Source organism: Orycteropus afer, unplaced genomic scaffold (assembly GCF_000298275.1).
Source record: "Orycteropus afer afer isolate SDZICR_OR568_19922 unplaced genomic scaffold, OryAfe1.0 scaffold00148, whole genome shotgun sequence".
NCBI classification, from domain to species: Eukaryota; Metazoa; Chordata; class Mammalia; order Tubulidentata; family Orycteropodidae; genus Orycteropus; species Orycteropus afer.
In genome coordinates, this window is record NW_006921735.1 from 979,783 (window position 1) to 998,887 (window position 19,105).

Consider the following 19,105-nt stretch of genomic DNA (forward strand, 5'->3'; position numbering starts at 1 on the left):
TAGACTGAATATTGTGAAAATGTCAATACTACCTAGAGCAATCTACACATTTAATGAAATCCCAATTCAGATACCAAGAACATTTTTTCAGGACATGGAAAAAACAATTACTAACTTCATATGGAAAGGAAAGAGACCTCTGATAAGCGGAGCACTATTGAAGAAGAAGAAGAAAGTGGGAGGACTCACACTCCCAGATCTTAAAACCTACTATACAGCCACTGTAGTCAAAACAGCATAGTATTGGTACAATTATAGACAGATAGACCAATGGAACAGAATTGAAAGTTCAGAAATAGACCCATCTATCTATGGACAGTTGATCTTTCACAAAGATCCAAAACCCATTAAATGGGGAAGAGATAGCTTCTAACAAACGGTGCTGGCAAAACTGGATATCCACTTGCAGAAAAATGAAACAAGACCCAATCCTCACCCCACACACAAAAACAAACTCAAGCTGCATCAAAGACTTAAATGTAAACCCCAAAACTATAAAATTCATCCAAGATAAAATAGGGGCAAATCTAGGAGCCCTAATTTATGGCATAAATAGACTACCAAACACAACCTAGAATGCACAAGAGGTAGAAGAGAAGCTAGATGACTGGGACCTTTTAAAAATTAAATTTTATGCATATTGAAAGACTTTGTCAATAGGGTCAAAAGAGAACCTACATATTGGGAGAAAATATTTGCCTATGACATAGCTGACAAAGGACATATCTCCAAAATTTATAGAAAACTTCAACACCTCAACATCAAAAAGACAAACAACCCAATTAAAAAATGGGCAAGAGACTTGAACAGACACTTCACTGAAGGCAATATGCTGGCAGCCAACAAACACACGAGGAATTGCTCATGATCATTAGTTGTTAGAGAGATGTAAATCAAAACAATGATGAGCTATCATCTCACCCCAGCAATAATAGCAAATTTCAACAGGACAGAAAATAACAAATGCTGGCGAGGTTGTGGAGGGATGGGAATTCTTGGGCAGTGCTGGTGGGATTGTAAAATGGTACAACCATTGTGGCAAATGGTATGGTGTTTCCTTAAAAAACTGAAAATAGAAATACCATTTGACCCAGAAACTCCATTACTAGGAATATATCCTAAAGAGGTGAAAGATAGCACATGAACAGACATTTGCACACCTATGTTCATCGCAGAACAATTCACTATAGCAAAGAGATGGAAACAACCTAAATGCCCATCAGCAGATGAATGAATAACCAAACTATGATACATTCACACAATGGAATACTATGCTACACTAAAGAACAATGAAGGATATGCGAATCATCTCACAATGTGGATGAACCTGGAGGACATTATGCTGAGTGAAATAAGTCAATTGCAGAAGGACAAATATTGTATGAGCCCATTACTGTAAAAAGACAAAGAAGGGTTTGCTTAAGAACTCACTTTGAAGGTTACCGGGGTAGGGAAGGAAGAGGAGGGATTAATTTCATGCTAGTTGGGGGCCACACGCTGAAGTGGGTAAGGAGAGGGATGGTATAGAAAGAGTCTGTGACCAGCATGATAACATTAGGAAAAGAGAGGGCACCAAATTGTGCACTTAAGATATAATGACAGAGGCTAATACCAGTATATCCACAATACTGCATTACCATTAACACCAAACACCAGGCTACAGATAAACACATAAACGTCTGAGAAGATCAGACGGGGTCAGTGAACAGGAGTATACTCTAGACCAAGGATAGATTCAGCAGAGGCTAATCTTGCACAGATACCAGTGATACAAAATATTTACAGAAACAACATAAGACAAACATTGAGTAATCCCTCACAGACAGTCAGACACTGTGTGAGAGAGATCCAATGGATCTTCTGACTCAGGACCATAGTACTGGGGGACACCAGACTCAATTGGCACAATAAAATACATAAAAACCTTGTTGCTCAACCTACATTGGTAGATAGTGACTGGGGTCTTAAAAGCTTTTAAGCGGCCATCTAAGATGTAGTTAATGGTCTCCTATCATTGGAAGTGAAGAAGAGTGCAAAAAATCCATGACATGATGGCCTTCGAGACCAGAAGAACTAGATGTCCCTGGCTACCAATGCGAACCACTCAGGAAAGGATCAAAACTAGATATCCTGGAAGGAGTGGGAGGAAAAACGTGGAACAAAATCAAAAAACACAATAATGACCCGAATTACTGGTCGGATGGAATCTGGTGAGACCCCCAATACTATGGCCCTGGGATACATTTTGGGTCTGGAATAAAACGCACTCCCAGGGGCTGTCTCTCAGCCCAATAGTAAACAAGATGTACATGCAGACCATTCAACCCAGGGTGACAGACCCTCATACTCTATGGAGGTGCATCCCTTGGAGCAATTGAGCATGGGGGACCAGAGGGGCAAACAACATTTGCATGGAGGAAATGCAGGACATACAGGAGTGCATAACTATGAGGGGCTGGGGGCGGAGATTTACTGGGCAGGGCGGGGAGGAGTGTGGGTTAGGGTTGGGGATGGTAAATGTGGAGTGAAACCAAATGTACACGAAATATTGAATGTAAAACAAACTCTGTTCTGTAAATTTGCACCTAAAGCCCAATTAAAAAAAAAATTACTGTTTCATTAATAGAGTTGATGAGAATATATGAACCCCTTATATTATTTTTAAAAATTGTATAGGTACTTGGAACTTGAAATAAAATTTTATTTATGAAATACCACAGGGAAAAAAGTTACAGCAGTATATTGTCTAACCTTTCATCTGAGAGTGACCAAAAATCTAAATGTTTGTTGCCTTTCCCTTCTATCACAAGCTATGGAAGATATCTTCAAGGATAAAGTCAGGTATTGTCAGCAATGAACTAGCTCCAAATGATAAAACTGACTCAACATACATTATGAAGGAACAAATGGGGTCAGAGGAGGTTGATAAAACAAGAATGATAAACTCAAGAGGAAGCTATAAATTGCTACTGTCATCTTCTCTATGCACAGGAGAACCAGAGTAAAATAAATGTCATTTTCAAGCAGATAAAAAAGGAAGAGGGGGAGAATAACAACAACAAGGAGGAGAGGAGGAGAGGAGGAAGGAACTCAGAAGAGGGGAGAATGGCTGCACAACGCAAAGAACGTCCATGTGGAAACTGTTGAATTGGTGTCTGTTTTGCTGCATATATTCCCAATGACAACAACAACAAATACAATTTAGAGAAAAAGCAGACAGTTCATACATATGCTTTCCCTGCAAAATATTAATAAACACTCAGAAATGGCAACTTTGTCAGTTTAATAAACTAATCTCTAACTTTTTTCTCTGGCTGAGCAACTCAGAGCTTTCTTAATCAAAGCTCTGGTTTTTACAGGCAAGTTTTCCTTATCAAAAATATGTACTTTTTTTTTTTTTTAAAGAAGATCAGGGTGTAAAATAAAAGAAATAGATGACTTGTCCTTCTCCTTGTCCAAATGCTTACATATAGTAAGCCATATAAAACAACTTTTGTATATTGTCCCCAGCATTTAAAAGTACAAAGACTACAAAAGCCAATAATTGTTCAGTTGGATTCACAAGAATGCTAAAGTGGAAATGCTTGACTTACTTGCCATTGTTTCATCAGCTCTCTTACGCCCTTGGAGTCTTCTAGAAGCCTCTCCTTATGGGTGGCGTCCTGCAGGACATTGGCAGTTGTCTCAGCTTCAGTAAGCCAGGCAAGGAACTTCTCGAGGTCCAGGGGGAACTGTTGCAGTAATCTCTGAGTGTCTTCCAAAGCAGCCTCTCGCTCGCTTACTCTGCAAAGGAACAAACATCCAGATGCAATTCTGCTCAAGTATCAGAATGGTGTACCCCAGCTCCATGAAAAGAGCAAATAAAGACGGAGGGGCAAAACTGTAAGATCTCAGCCAAGGCTGTTGCTAAAACTCCTCTTAAGAGCAACAACAACAAGAACAACTAGATCATCTGGCAATTCACTTACCTTTATTTCTACTTAGGCTTCTGCACTGGGCAAGGCATGCAAAAGTATCCCTTAAACAATGAATGTTAACTGCAGATTTCTGCAAATCCTCTCCCACGAAGAAGGTGAACATATAGTTGAAATTTTGTTGTTTTTTTTTTTTTTTGCAAGTTTATATATTGACTTTCAAAAACTCTCATTTTCCAAATGTTCTAGTTTTTGCTGATCAATTTAGAAAGCTTATTTTAATATGCTGCAAAAGTTTAAGCTAACTTTTATAGGTAAAACTCTAAAATCCTCATACCATGCTTATCTTTGAAATCACCCTGAGGCAATAAACAAGGATTAGAAAGGCAAAGAGAAAAGCCAAGATAATATGAGTCTAAGGGTGGGAAGTTGAACACTGAGAAAAGAAAAAAAAGGAGACAGTAGGGTAAAGGGGAACAAAAAAGACTAAAAAACAGTAAAAGAACATATTTCACAGGAACCATTGAGTAATATGTCATTTTGTATGACACTGAGTTATTTTGTATGACTTTTGTGTTAGCTTTCACTAGCTTTTGGTCAGGGAACTGAGATTATTTTCCAAAAGAAATTTTTTTGGTAAAATGGAGAAACTATAGCCTTAAAAACTAGACAGATGGAGGTTCAGATACTTGTACCTCTCATTAATTGAGTGATAAGGCAAGTGACTTAACTGCTCTCACTTCTCAGTTTCTCATCTGCAAACTGAGAAGAGAATTAAAATACAATAACACATCTAAAATTCAGTGCCTCATATATATCATCATAACTCAAAAATGTTGGTTCTCTCCCCCAAACAGTCCTTTTTCCCATTCCTCTAGTCTTGTGTGTGTGTGTGTGTGTGGGGGGGTGAACCAAACTCACTAATGAAACAAAAATCTTTTGGCGTATTTATTCCTATTTTCTGGTAAAATATCTAATGCATGTATTTCAGATACACACACACACAAACGCCCTCAGCAAACATCTACATAATAATAGCTCAGGAGGGAAAATTGCCTTAGGCAGAAACAGTCCCAGCTAAAAAGATTCAGGTAGATTTTGTCTGCAATGAGGAAATTAGTACTCCATTTAAATGCCTTATTTGCCTTCTATTACTACACAAACACTTTCTGGGATTAAACATAAGCTAAAAATGGATTTTAAAAAAATGAACCCTTGAATATGATACACACGGCTTGTTAAGATGTGATTGTCAATAATTATGCAAAACTGCAATTTATTTCAGCAGCAACTTTATCATGGGATGTGCAAAGCAGGCAATAAACTACTCCTGCCAAACTCACGGCAGCCAAGGCCCCAGAAGAGCTGTTTATTCATCATGGGTGAGGTTTTTGCTGAGCACACAGTCTTCCACAGTGTAGTTTCTGTGCTCAGACTGCATAAAAATCTTGTCTGCATTAACTGGCGAAGGGAAGAATAGGTTTATAAGGAAACAGCTATTGGAAAAAAAGTAAGCATTGCACTCCTCTATTGATCAACTCCTAAATAAATTCTAAGGCTGCACAGGTGAAGGATAGTGGAGTATTCTGATTAGGCAAAGAGGCTAAACCTCATGTAGTTGAAGAGTGAGCCTGGGCTGCTGGACCCTTGTTTATTAGCCAGTTTTCAGGTAAACTACCAATGCAGAGAGAAATAGAAAAACCATTCTTTTTTTACCTCCCTTTTTTTTTTTTTTTTGAAAGAACCATTTCAACAGTGCTCAGAATCTTATTGGTACAATTTGGCATGAAATGTACAGGTTGGACCATGTAAAACTGCTGACATCTGACCGTTCTGACCTACAAACATGGCAATTTCATCCAGTTCGAGTTACTATTTCTTGGTTGGCTTGGGTGTTCAAAATCGCTGAGACTTAATCCATCTCCAGGCCAAATTTTGGGTTAGAAATAAACAGTCGCATTCCAGAAGACAAATGCAGGATTGGACACTGACATAATTTCGAACACACTCCAATTTCACACAAAATAAAAGGGCAATACCAAACTCTCCCCGGGCACAGTAAGCTTAGAGAATTAGATAGTGTGCATTTTATTATCAGCTTCATCTTCATGATGAGCTGTGCTTGATGCATCTTTGTTCCTCTGTCCTTAAGCTAGAAACACCACTTACCCTCTGCTTCCAGAGCAAGTAACTAGTAAATAACATTCCATGAGTTATTTGTAAAATGCAATGCACATAAATCAGATGAAAGGTTTCTACTGAGACAATGAGATTTTCAGGCAAAGCCTACCAGTGAGTCTGCTGCTTTGTAAATTAGGCCCTTAGGGAAGAGCAGTAACTCTTTCAGGACACTGAGGCAACGTTTTCCTAAACGATCCCCTTGCGGTCTGAAATATTGACAACATCAGGCTGAATATTTTCTAATTTGGAAAATACTTTAAAAAATCCAATAGCAGTAACAACAGAAAATTTCTTCCAATGAGCTCCTTTACAGGCCTCTTTGATCATAGGTGAGCTTGTCCTTTCACGCTTGTGTGGGAGTTTTCAGGCTATATCCTTTCTCCTGGGATCCATGTTGTTGTTGTTGTTGTTATGTGCCATCGAGTCGGCCCTGACTCATAGCGACCCCTCCTTGGGTTTCCAAGGCAGTATCACTACCGAAGTAGGATTGCCCAACCTTCCTTCCAAGGAGTGGTTGGTGGGTTTGAACCGCCAACTGTCTGGTTAGCAGGCAAGTGTCTTAGCCACTATGCTACCAGGGATCCATGTATGTACATTGAATTCCTCAATTGTAATTGTGCCAAGTCTAGAATAGAAATGAGTCAAGGGCACTTAATTTCCATATCTGTGCATTATTCAAAAGAGCTCTAGATGTGTCTTATAGGTTTTTTGTTTGTTTGTTTGTTTATTTTTGTTCCCCTTAGCCATATGGCTTGGAATGGCTTACATAATAAATAAAAAATGTAGACATAATGAGAATCATAAAATATAAAAAATAATTTGGTTCTGAACAAAAGTAAAGATCTTAGAAGGCTTGAACATAGGTTTTTTTTTAAAAAAATTCTTTTGTACTATTTATCAGATTGTAGACCCTTGAGAAAATTTGGCTGAACTTCAAAAGTAACAATGACCAGGTATTACAAGTAGAAATGATGCTTTGCAAATAGAATCTACTGTATTGGATAACTTCATTTTTATACAACAAAATTTAATAATCAGCTATGCCAGCTTAATAACATACAAAAATAGTTGATAATTTGATGCAGTAATGAATGGTATGTTGATATTCAAGTGTTCTCATCCTGTTCATAAGGGTACATTCTAAGTGTGTCAATAAAGGATAGTGTGGTCTATGGGTAAAAACATCAGCTCTGGTGGTCTATTGCCTAAGGCATTTGACTGCGAACCAGAAGACTGGTGGGTTAAACCCACCAGCCACTCCTTGGAAGGAAGATGGGGCAATCTACTTCCATAGAGATACCACCTTGGAAACCCAAGGAGGGGTTGCTATGAGTCGAATCGACTTGACAGCAGTGAGTTTTTGGTTTAATCGTAGAATATGTGAGAAATACAAATTCTCCGGCCCCACCTTACCCGTACTTAATTAGAACCTCTGAGGACGGAGTCCAGCAAGCTGTGTTTTATCAAGCCATCCAGGTGATTCTGATACATTTAAACATGTGAGAGTCGGAACTCAACAGGACTGCTTAGTTTTTCCCAAGTTTTTGCAAGTTTTCTGGCAATGGAGGTGCAGAGCACAAGAAGCTCTGGTGGTGCAGGGGTTAAAGCATTTGGCTGCTAACCAAAAGGTCGGCAGCTGGAACCCACCAACTGCTCCACCGGAGAAAGATGAGGTAGTCTGCTTCCGTAAAGACTTACAGCCTTGAAAACCCTATGAGGCAGTTCAACTCTGTGCTACACGGGCACTATAAGTTGGAATTGACTTGATGGCAGTGAGTGAGCGATGCTTAGCACTTTTGTATCATTCTCTATTGGTGGAAAATATTTCACTTTTCCTTCTCTGACAGGTTTCCGTCTTTCATAGTTTTACTGTACACATTTGAGAATCACTGCTGCTGGCGACCAAACTTTGAGAACTATAGTGGGTGCTGTGCTGTGCTGTGCTGCTCAGACCCCTGCTTAGATTGAAATACTTCTTACCCCAGATGCTGGGAATGCCGCTGGCTGACAGCTGAGTGCTTTTTTTGAGAACTGGCCTCAGATAAAGAGAATTGCTTCGTGGAAAGTCATTCCCTTCTCCCCTAGCAGGCTGCATGGGATGATTGGTTAATGTGGGCACTATAAAACCTGGCCAGTTTGCTCAACTCAGGATAATTCTGAAGAGCATAGAGTCACTATGAGTTGTAATTAAATTGAGGGCACACAAAAACCCAAGCTTCTCACATCAGAGCTCCCCGTAGGGAGGAGATGTTGTGGTTGCCACTGCATGGTAGCCAAGCTTCTCCTTCCTTCGCTGGCCTCCCATCACAGGTGTTAATTCTTAAAGCCAAAAAACCCAAACAAAACCCACTGCCACTGAGTTGATTCTGATTCATTGCAACCCCCTAGGGTTTTCAAGGTTGTAAATGTTTATGGAAGTAGATTGTATCATCTTTCTCCCATGGACCGGATGATAGGTTTGAACTGCCAACCTTTTGGTTAGCACCTCAATACTTTAACCACAATGCCACCAGGGTTCCTTAATCCTTAAAGTACTTCCCAATAAATTGCCTGAACATTAATTGCTTTCTCAGGATCTGCTTTCTGGGGAAACTGATCTGCTGAATTGTTATGCTAAACAAAGGTATGAAAAATTTATGTATAGAAATCTACAACTACTTCAACAGGATGTGGCTTCAAAAGGGGACAGGATGGAGCATTCTCACCCTCAACAATCATCAATCTTTTCTTGTCCTTTAAGAAGATCTACAGATAATGCAGATTTGTGTTATCAGTTATAGCCTTTTCTTGGTTAAAAGTAAGAATCTACTGAGAGGGCAAAGTCCTGGATATGTAAAGCTAAATATACATCTGCCCAAGAAGGTGCCTGTCCAGATAAAATCCACACGAAGGGGGAAATTTCATAGGAAATGTGTTTGGTGTCTCCCTTGTCTTTTTAAGAACTGATTGTCAATGATTAAATCAGGTAAGTAATAAGAGGACCTGTCACTAAACACTACACACACACACACACACACACACACACATCTGGACATCATGGTATCTCTGGATATATCTGTAAGACTACAGATATTCTATTAAGTTGAATATCACCAATTCCTGGGTCAATCTAATATATAAAATGTAAAAGGGAATGGAAAGGGGAGCTGTTACTTTCCAAAGATAAGGCTGAAGAGCTTAATTAATGTATAGACACTATTTCACCATGAGCTGCATGGATGAAAAATATTTTATCAGTGCACTGTATTGAACGGTTATGTTGTTGTTTTTGTCACGTGCCATCGAGTCAGACCCGACTCATAGCGACCCCTCCTTGGGTTTCCAAGGCGGTATCACTACAGAAGTAGATTGCCCAACCTTTCTTCCAAGGAGTGGCTGGTGGGTTTGAACCACCAGCCTTCTGGTTAGCAGTCAAGTGCCTTAGGAACTATACTACCAGAGCTCCTATTGAAGGATTATAAGCATCATTAATCATATATGTATGTGTATGTGTATACATAATTATATCAAACAAAATAAACAAACACATTGAATATATTTGCACAAAAAGGCCCAATCTGAGATGGAATTTTTTTGCCCAGGTATATCTGTAAGTGTGACAAATTGGGGAAATTCACAACACTCAGTTTTCTGCTAAATAACTCTTCCATTTTTGCCCTGATGTTGTCACCAACTCACCAAATACAGACTCTGAATCTTTCCTCCTTGGTTTATTTGCATTTTAACCACTATCATTGTTGTTGTTGTTGTTAGTTGTCGTCAAGTCGGACTCGACTCATAGCAACCCCTCCTTGGGTTTCCGAGGCAGTATCACTACGGAAGTAGGATTGCCCAACCTTCCTTCCGAGGAGTGGCTGGTGAGTTTGAACCCCCAGCCTTCTGATGAGCAGTCAAGTGCCTTAGGCACTATGCTACCAGAGCTCCTAACCACTATCATATCCTAGGGTATTTTTAAGGAAAAGGATTACAGGACCACAATTTTGTTCCCTTTTTTTTGTTAGATGTAGATCAGAGTGAATGAGCACCTTAGTAGTACCTGCAATTAAGACCAAACAGTTTCTTGCAACAGCAAACACTTCAAATTCTCCAAGCCATAACAGTATGTACTGGTTTGCTAGTAAGTAAGTTATATTTCAGTGAAGTTTTTTTTTAAGTTAATAACTTTGCATTTTATTTACAAGGGGAGCTCTGGTAGCATAGTGCCTAAGGCACTTGACTGCTAACCAGAAGGCTGGCAATTCAAACTCACCACCCACTCCTCAGAAGGAAGGTTGGGCAATCTACTTCCATAGTGATACTGCCTTGGAAACCCAAGGAGGGCCTCGGAAACCCAAGGGGGGGGGGTTGTTATGAGTCAGGTCTGACTCGATGGCACACAACAACAACAACAACATGGATATAGACCACCACTTGTCTGTCGGTTTGTTGTACTGTAGTAGTTTACGTGTTGCTGTGATGCTGGAAGCTATGCCGCCAGTATTTCAAATACCAGCAGGGTCATCCATGATGGACAGTTTCTAGTGGAGATGAACTTTATTTGGATCCAGAATCACTGCCCATGGATGCAGTAGTCAAGATATCAAATGACATACTGCTTTGGGCAAATCTGCTGCAAAAGATATCTTGAAAGTGTTAAAGAGCAAAGACATCTTTGAAGACCCTTCAAAGATGTGTCATCTTTGAATGACACTTTGAAGACTAAGGTGCGCCTGACCCAAGACATGGTATTTTCAATAGCCTCATATGCATGTGAGAGCTGGACAGTGAATAAGGAAGACCCCATAAGAATTGATTCATTTGAATTGTGGTGTTGGTGAAGAGTATTGAATGTACCATGGACTGGTAGAAGAATGAACAAATCTGTCTTGAAGGAAGTACAGCTGGAATGCTGCTTAGAAGCAAGAATGGCCAGATTTTGTCTCTCATTCTTTGGTCATGTTTTCAGAAGGGACCGATCCCTGGAGAAAGATACCATGTTTGGTCAAGTGGAGAGTCAGCAAAAAAGGGGAAGGCCCTCAACAAGACAGATTGACGCAGTGGCTGCAACAATGCGCTCAAGCATAGTAATGATTGTGAGGATGGCACAGGGCCAGGCGATGTTTTGTTCTGTTGTCTGTAGGGTCACTATGAGTCAGAACCAACACTACAGCACCTAACAACCGTAACAATGTGGATATGGAGTACTTTGTAGAAAGGACTCCTTTTAATCTCTAGCAGTTATATTAGTAATTTTTACTAATGGGCGTATGAATCTGAGCTAAAGGTTTTAATAATGCCTGAACTACTATCCCATTACTTCCCTTTCTAGCAACAACTCTAAGACTAAGGCTTTATCTGCCTTTGGCAATGTCTACCTAGAAATATATCTGTAGAAAGTTTGTGGCAATGAAAGAACTTTCTCTTTTCTCCTTGTTATCCAACTGTAGATTTAGGAATAATACTTTCTCCTTTTAATTAAACTACTGACACTTGTTTTTCTTCCATAGGTAGTAGGATGAAGGCTCTAAGGTATGGCACAGAAAACAAAGCTAAAATCTACACAGCTCTTTAAAAGTTTTGAAATTTAGTTGTTCTTTCACCATAAGGTATTCCCAATTTTTTTTTTTTGTATTTACAATCCACTTCTCTTTTCTTTCCATATGTTCAATTGGATATTTCATTCCTTCATAATGGTTACAATCTCTGTACAGACTATTCTCAAATCTAAACCTCATTCTTGAGCCTCTATCTTGTATTTCCATGGCTAATAACATCTCACTCATTCATTCATCCATGTGCGTATTCCATACTATTATGTGTCAAGATCTATGTTTTATTTTGGTGAGGCAAAAGTCATTAAGACATGAATTTTAACATTAACATATTCAAATATGGTGGAGGAGACAGATAGGTAAACATGTAACTATAGTTACAATGTGATTAAGGCTGTCATCCATCTGGATTTCCCACCAGTAGCTCAACTGTAACATGGACCACACTATATTTATTAACTTCTGCCTCAATTTGCCTACCAAGTGATAAATGTATCTTTGCCCTTTTTTTTCCCTTTTCCTCTTAAAGGAAGTATAGATCATCTCTCTGGGCTTTATCTGAAAATACAGTGATGGATGTTTAGTAAAAGTGTGCCTGATTGAATTGATTTTCATAAAAATAAGAAACCTTTTAGATAGATGATACAGGTTATCACTGATTTCCTTTTGCTGTTGGAAAGATTGATTCTGAAAAGCTGTAATGACTTTTCCAAGGTCGGACACAAGTCAGAGGTAGAGTTAGGTTTGTAGCCCAAGTCTTGCATCTTAGACAAGAAGTTTTTTCTAACTCTGAAGATAGATATTGGTGTCCACTCCTCTCTGATATTTTTATTTTATAATAACGGGGAAAAAGTGCAAAGAAGTTTATGCCATTGAATCCTGGCCTTCATTTTGTAGCAGTAACAAGTTTTTGTCACTTTATCATAAGCAAGGTCATCCAAATATACAAATACCTACAACCTATGGGTAAGCAAAACAAAACAACACACACATACACACACACAAAGATTCTCCCAACTCAACTATTGCAGAAAAGATCTAGCTAGTCTTCGTTTCAAAACAACAACAACAACAATAACAACAAAATCCATTTTCAACGCAAATTTGCTGGTTTGCTGTTCACCGACATATGAATTAACGAGGTTCTCATCCCCTCTCTCCTGAGGTCTGGTACTAAATTACTCAAACTCTCCCGAGTTAATTGGAAACCATGACCTAAATGTTCCCAAAGTATTGCTGATTAGTTCTCTGAAAACTCATTCCTATCTTTCGTCACCCCAGACAACACAGAATGACTTTTTAACATGTGTAGAAGCAACACACTTGCACAAGAAATAAATTCGTCTTCCAAACAGAAATCATAGCTTCGAGGTTCTCTGTTTAAACATCTTTCAATGATACAGACATTTTAGTAAAGATTTTATCACCTACACTTTACCTTCAAACAGTAAGAAAGTATAGGCATCATCAATCATGTAAGGAATTTAAAAACATACACCCCATCTCTCATTTTGTTTTTACCCTATGAACATTTTTAAATTGAGATTGGCAAAAATTATCATTAAGAAACAACTGTAAGTATGTATTTTTCCTAAAACCATTGGGATAGTCCCAAAAAGAAACTTTAGGAGACAACAGTAAAAAATTGTGCTTTCTACTATTCATTATGCATTTAATTTGATTTGTGTTTTTGCATCATAAATCACTGAGAAGACTTAACTGTTGAAATAAATGTACACAACATTATGAACAGTTACAGAATTCAAGATAAATACTATATATATATTTCTCTACTATAGATTGTTAACAAAGGCATTTATATTCTTTAAGATCTGAATGTTATTTTTTTTTCTTCTGATACAATAACAAAAGGTACTATTTTGAGAGATTTATAAAATAATGTTGGGTGTAACTAATTACATTTGGTTTGGTTCATATCCAGCAAAAAAACAAACAAAAAATTGCTGTCGTTAGTTCCAATTCATGATGATCCCATGTGTTTCAGAATAGAACTGTGCTCCAAAGAGTTTTCAAGGCTGAGTTTTTCAGAAGCATATCGACCAGGCCTTTCTTCTGAGGTTACTCTGGGTGGGTTTGAACCAGCAACATTTTGGTTAGTAGTTGAATGCTTAATGGTTTGCATCACTGAGTGACACTTTGAGTTCATAAACCACAACTAACTCATTGCCATCAAGTCCATTCTGACTCACAGTGACCCTCATTGGGTTTCCAAGGTGGTAAATTTTTATGGAAATAAACTGCTTCATATTCCTTCTGCAGAGTGGCTGGTGGGTTTGAACCAACCACCTTCTGGTTAGCAGTCAAACGCCTTAGCCACTGTGCCACCACAGCTCCTTAGGTCAGATACAGAGACTCAAAATATTATCTTGGACATTTACACAACTGTAAAGGAAGGTTAGAAAAATGCAATTCTATTAATTTCCAGATAGATACAGATTAGGGTTGGATTTATAGTTGGACAGAATTCTATAGCAAATAAATTCTCAATGATTTGTATAATGTGAAGCTTTAAGTTGTTTTAGTCTCTTGTGTTAATCTCTAAAAATAAATTTCCTATTGACAATAAGCTATATTAAAGTAGATCTCTTCTAAAAGCATACATGAAAAATGGTATATAAATCCATTTAAAAAATGAAGCTGGGATCATCTCTTGAAAGTCTGATAAACGTGTATTCTCACCCTCCATTAGTTAGAGAAAAACAAAACAGTAGATTGTGAGTTATTGATACAGAATATTCAGAAAACAGAGCATGGGAGTTGGTTCAATTTTCTAACATCAAAAGGCAAACACTTAACAAGTTCCCTTTAAAAGGAAAGAAATGGCTGAAACCATTAAAACAATCGACAAGTGATTAAATTAACACACAATAAAGTTCAGTTCAGAAATATTAATAATTTCATAATTTCCTAATATGAACTTTAAGTTAATGTTTCTAAATGTTTGTGATCTTTTTCACCCAGTTCCTTACTCAACACTCTCTTGTGGTTTATAATACATATTTATACAGAGTTCTTTTAAAAAATTCAACATTTATTGGTATAGTGTTTTGCATTAAGACAATGCTCTTCAGTTTTCAAGCTCTTGAACATAACGTCTTCTCTTTGACTCTATATAATTTTGTGACGCCAATGGGGAAGGTAATTATTATAATCATCACTTTACAGATGAGAAAACTGATAGTCAAGGAGATGAGGTGAGACTCTGAAAACAGTGGCAAAATTAGAAATGCCCAATCCAGTACACTGTACTATAAGACATTACCTCTCAAGGTGACTTGCCAATCTCTCTGTGAGGTAAATATGATGAATATTAATACATAACTATTCTCAAAAGCCCTTTGCTTTCCTTGACTATTCTATTAATTAGAATTATGGTGTGTACGTGTATGTGTTTGGAGACTAATAAATTATTATTCCTTTGCTTATCATCTCCAACTGCCATCTAGGAGCAAGGCATTATAGGCTGTTAACGTTACTTTATTATAATGAAATAATAATGATAGTACACACAGTTACAGACTTTTGAAAATGGGAATTTAATAAATATTTGCTAATGATATAGAGATTATATGAAAGTCTATATGCTTTGGGAAATGTTTTACATTAAGATCTCTAACAAGAAAATTAAACACATCATGCATTTTTCTCCTAGAAATTTTACAGTAAAATAAATATGTTTTTATAATGCTAATTGGGAAATAAATTCATTTTTCAAAGTGACTAAGTTTTGATAGATTCTAAAAGGATTACCCTTCTAATTTAAATTTACTTTAATGACTCAGATATGATTTACAAGACAAGATGTAGGATTACAAATAGTTTGAGCTAATTAAAAATGATTATCAAAATAATTCAGATTTTAAGTTCCTTGCTTTCTTACTTTTAATTGCTAGATGGAAAGATCTGTATGTGAAAGAACTAGATACTTTGAAATGAGCTGATCATCTTTCATAAAATCAATTAAAATTTAGAAAGAACAGCCATTAAATAAGGATTTATTTTTCAATTGGAACTACAACACTAAAGGAATGGAACCAAGGTCCTCATTTAGGTTCAAGAATCCTCTTATGAATATACCATTTACAAACCGTCCCCACATTCTACTTTTGTATCACTCTCAACTTATTATAAAGTTCTTGAAGACAAGGATTCATGCCACAGTTCCTGGCATGTATTAAACACTCAATAAATTCAATTAAAATCAATAAAATTACTACGAACCAGGCATACGTTCTAGAAATCAGGTTATAGTCCCTTGTTCATAAAGAATGTTCACCTGAAATTATTTCTTTACATGAATTTTTCTATTATAATTGGTATTTGTAGAGAATTTTAATGTTTATATATTGACTTCAAATACAATATTTTAGTTGAATTGCTAATAATTTGGAGATCATCTTTGTTTGCTATAGAAAATGGATTATATAATAGGCTATTTTGTTATTCAGTTATAAGTAAGATGTTTAAAAATTAGTAGTTGTAGAAGTCTAGCTATTGAATCTTTGGTATTTGTATCTTTCATCAAGTTTTATACTAGTAGTGAAAGCGAAATGATGGACTATTTGACATTGTATTTAAATGTCAGTGACTGAATCTCTGTTACTCTTACATGAAAACATATTTTCTCTTGAATATTTGAATGCACTTCTGCAGAGAATGCAAATTCATTATACTTTAGGTGCATCGCAAAAACAAAAGGCATAAGAAAAGTAATTTCTGTTAAAATTAACCCATTATTTTGGCCAACTTCCAGATGCCTTAAAACTATGATCGTGTTCCAAAAATATCATCTACCAAAAAGGCTTAATAATCATCCTGTTCAGGCACCCATTTAGCTTCTGTCACCCAACATACACCCTCTCTGCTGTGTACCACCCATAAATTTATTGGTCATACCCTCTGTAGATCCACTCATGTTCTGTCAATGACATCCAATGTGTCAGGGAAGAGAATCTCGTGGCATGGCACCAGAGATCTTCCTTCACCGCTTGACACTGACCTATTAATTGACGTCCTCTGCATAAAACCATGAATTGGTTTCTAAACCATCCAATTTACTTTGCATCTAGCCAGTATTTCTCCATCTCAGTCACAAGAATATAATGAAAGACCTTGTCAAATGCCTTAATGAAATGCAAATAGACTGCTGAATTTTACTTGCCTACCAGTCTAAACATTCTTCAATCTAGAAAATTAGTTTGCCTCCAAAATATAGATAATCTAGGTTTCTTTATCTCTCTCTATCTGTGTATCTGTGTTTGTTTTAACGAATTATCTGTTCAAAGGGTGGCTGGCTACACATTTCTCTTGTAGCCTCAATCTAAGTAGCTACAATCATCTTTCCTATGATTAATATACAGAATTTAACTGCAACTGTCAACATCTAGTCAGAAGGTTAATTATTATAGCTATAGGAGGGAAAGGAGAATAGAAGGGTGACATCATCACCCTTTTATAGAGAACACGCCGTACAATAAATGTGGTGGAAATAGATTTTAACTGCAGTGACAGTCACAGATTTTTTAAAGATTTTGCTAGACAATCTAGCAGATCTGAATTATTTGCTCATTTCACTCAGTCTTGTAAAAATGGCAACCATACCACCAACATATAGGTTAAGTTTTCAGAGAATATTGTTATTTCATTAATCCACAGATCCATTTCTGTTTGGAAAAAGAACTAATCAAAACACAAAAAAGAGGCAGTCTTTTAAGGGGTGGTATTTGAAGATTACAATGATTGAAGAGTACTACTGGCGTTCTGTGGGCAGAGACTAGGAATGGAAAAGGTCCTCCAGCACAAAGAACTATCCTAAGTCCTAAAACACTTTTGAAAGTCCCACTGGACATTCATATAGTTGAAAAACCTGTTTACAAATGCCTGAAGTTAGAACTTAACTCAATTTTACATACACACAGAAGACTTTTATTTTTTTTAATCAAGGTTTTAATACACATTGAACTTTCCAGAAATGCAACTAACTGCCATGAAAATCTAAGGAAAATTCAGAGTTTGGCCAATTTGGAATTTGGGAAATTATACACTGCTGATGGCCAATGCTAGTCATAGAGTTTGGGCCACTGTACAACACACTGGTGTCACTCTGCAATTATTGACATTATGTCCATAATATAAGTATTTAAAAACTTTCACTGTGTTCTGGGTATAAACTTTTTTTTGCTATTACTATTTTTGAAATACACAAAGCTTAAGATAGCCAGAATTTGGACTGGAAGGGGGGAACTAAGCACATACTATGGCTAATTTAAAAATTTATTTTCCAAATGACAGCTTTCAAAAGGAACACTCTATTTATGTAAATGATATACACATTAAAACTATTTTACATACTGTAACACATATTATTTCATTATAAAGGAGTTCTTTTTTTATTTCCTTTTAATATTAATGTCAGGACATCTTTTTTTTTTTAAGTGTTTGTCTATGTAGGGTATACTGTCTACAAGTTTTGGTGTATGATGATAAAGAGGGTGTTACAAAATATTTGTTATAGTAAAGGGGAAAAAAAAGCATGTGCCATTGGGTCTGAGAAGGTTTAAAACCACTGATGTAGAGCCACAAGGAAATTTCAAGATGATGGATATTATACGAAAAATAAATAGAATTTGTTTTTTAGGAGAGCATGAGGATATTTTTTTCCCTAAGCATCTAATCCCTGAGCCTTACAACTCCATAGAGAACAAAATAGCTTTTTAAAAATTGCTCTCTTTCACAACCAGCTGTGACTGTTGGTGAACCGGAGGTCTACTGCATATATGAACCTGAATTAAATACAGCCAGCCCTTTAGTCAGTTCAGAGCCCACACTCTTGATTACATTTGACACAATAATCATCATCATATCTTAAGACTCAAATCAGCCTGACAGTGCTCGACTCAGGGCTGATTCTCCCAATTAGCTGAAAATTGCAGCCCAGCTTGTCTTTCAGAGAATAAGTTTACATTTACTATTTTGCTGCAGTGAGATGGCAACCAACATGATGGCAAGAGCAAATCAACTTTCTCACTTAGACGTTAACTTTAAGTTCACTAAAGTTTGGTAAAATGGTTTTGACAGAAATGAAAAGGTGTAAGCTTTATTGTTAGTATTTAAAATACACAGGCTTAAGCCAGCTAGGATTTGGACTAGGGAGCCCTGGTGGTGCAGTGCCTAAAGTATTTGACTGCTAACCAGGAGGTTGGCGGTTCAAACCCACCAGGAAGGTAGATGAGGCAATCTACTTCTGTAAAAATTTACCCCCTTAGAAACCTAATGGGGGTTGCTATGAGTTGGAATTGACTAGATGGCAGTGGGTTTGTTTGCTTGTTTGTTTGTTTGAGTTGGGACTTAAATCAAAAACGAAACTCACTGCTGTGGAGTCGGATCCAACTCATAGCGACCCCTCCTTGGGTTTTCGAGGAGGTATCACTACAGAAGTAGATTGCCCAACCTTCCTTC

At 37.2% G+C, this 19,105-nt stretch overlaps 1 protein-coding gene across 1 annotated transcript in view; it reads right to left on the reverse strand.

The window, feature by feature from the left end:
- LOC103201376 (dystrophin-like) overlaps window positions 1-19,105 on the reverse strand; it is a 2,052,823-nt gene that overhangs the window by 677,393 nt on the left and 1,356,325 nt on the right. The window contains exon 43 of the mRNA XM_042781676.1: window positions 3,594-3,783. Within this exon, the coding sequence (XP_042637610.1) occupies window positions 3,594-3,783 (190 nt within the window). The remainder of the gene's footprint in view (window positions 1-3,593; window positions 3,784-19,105) is intronic.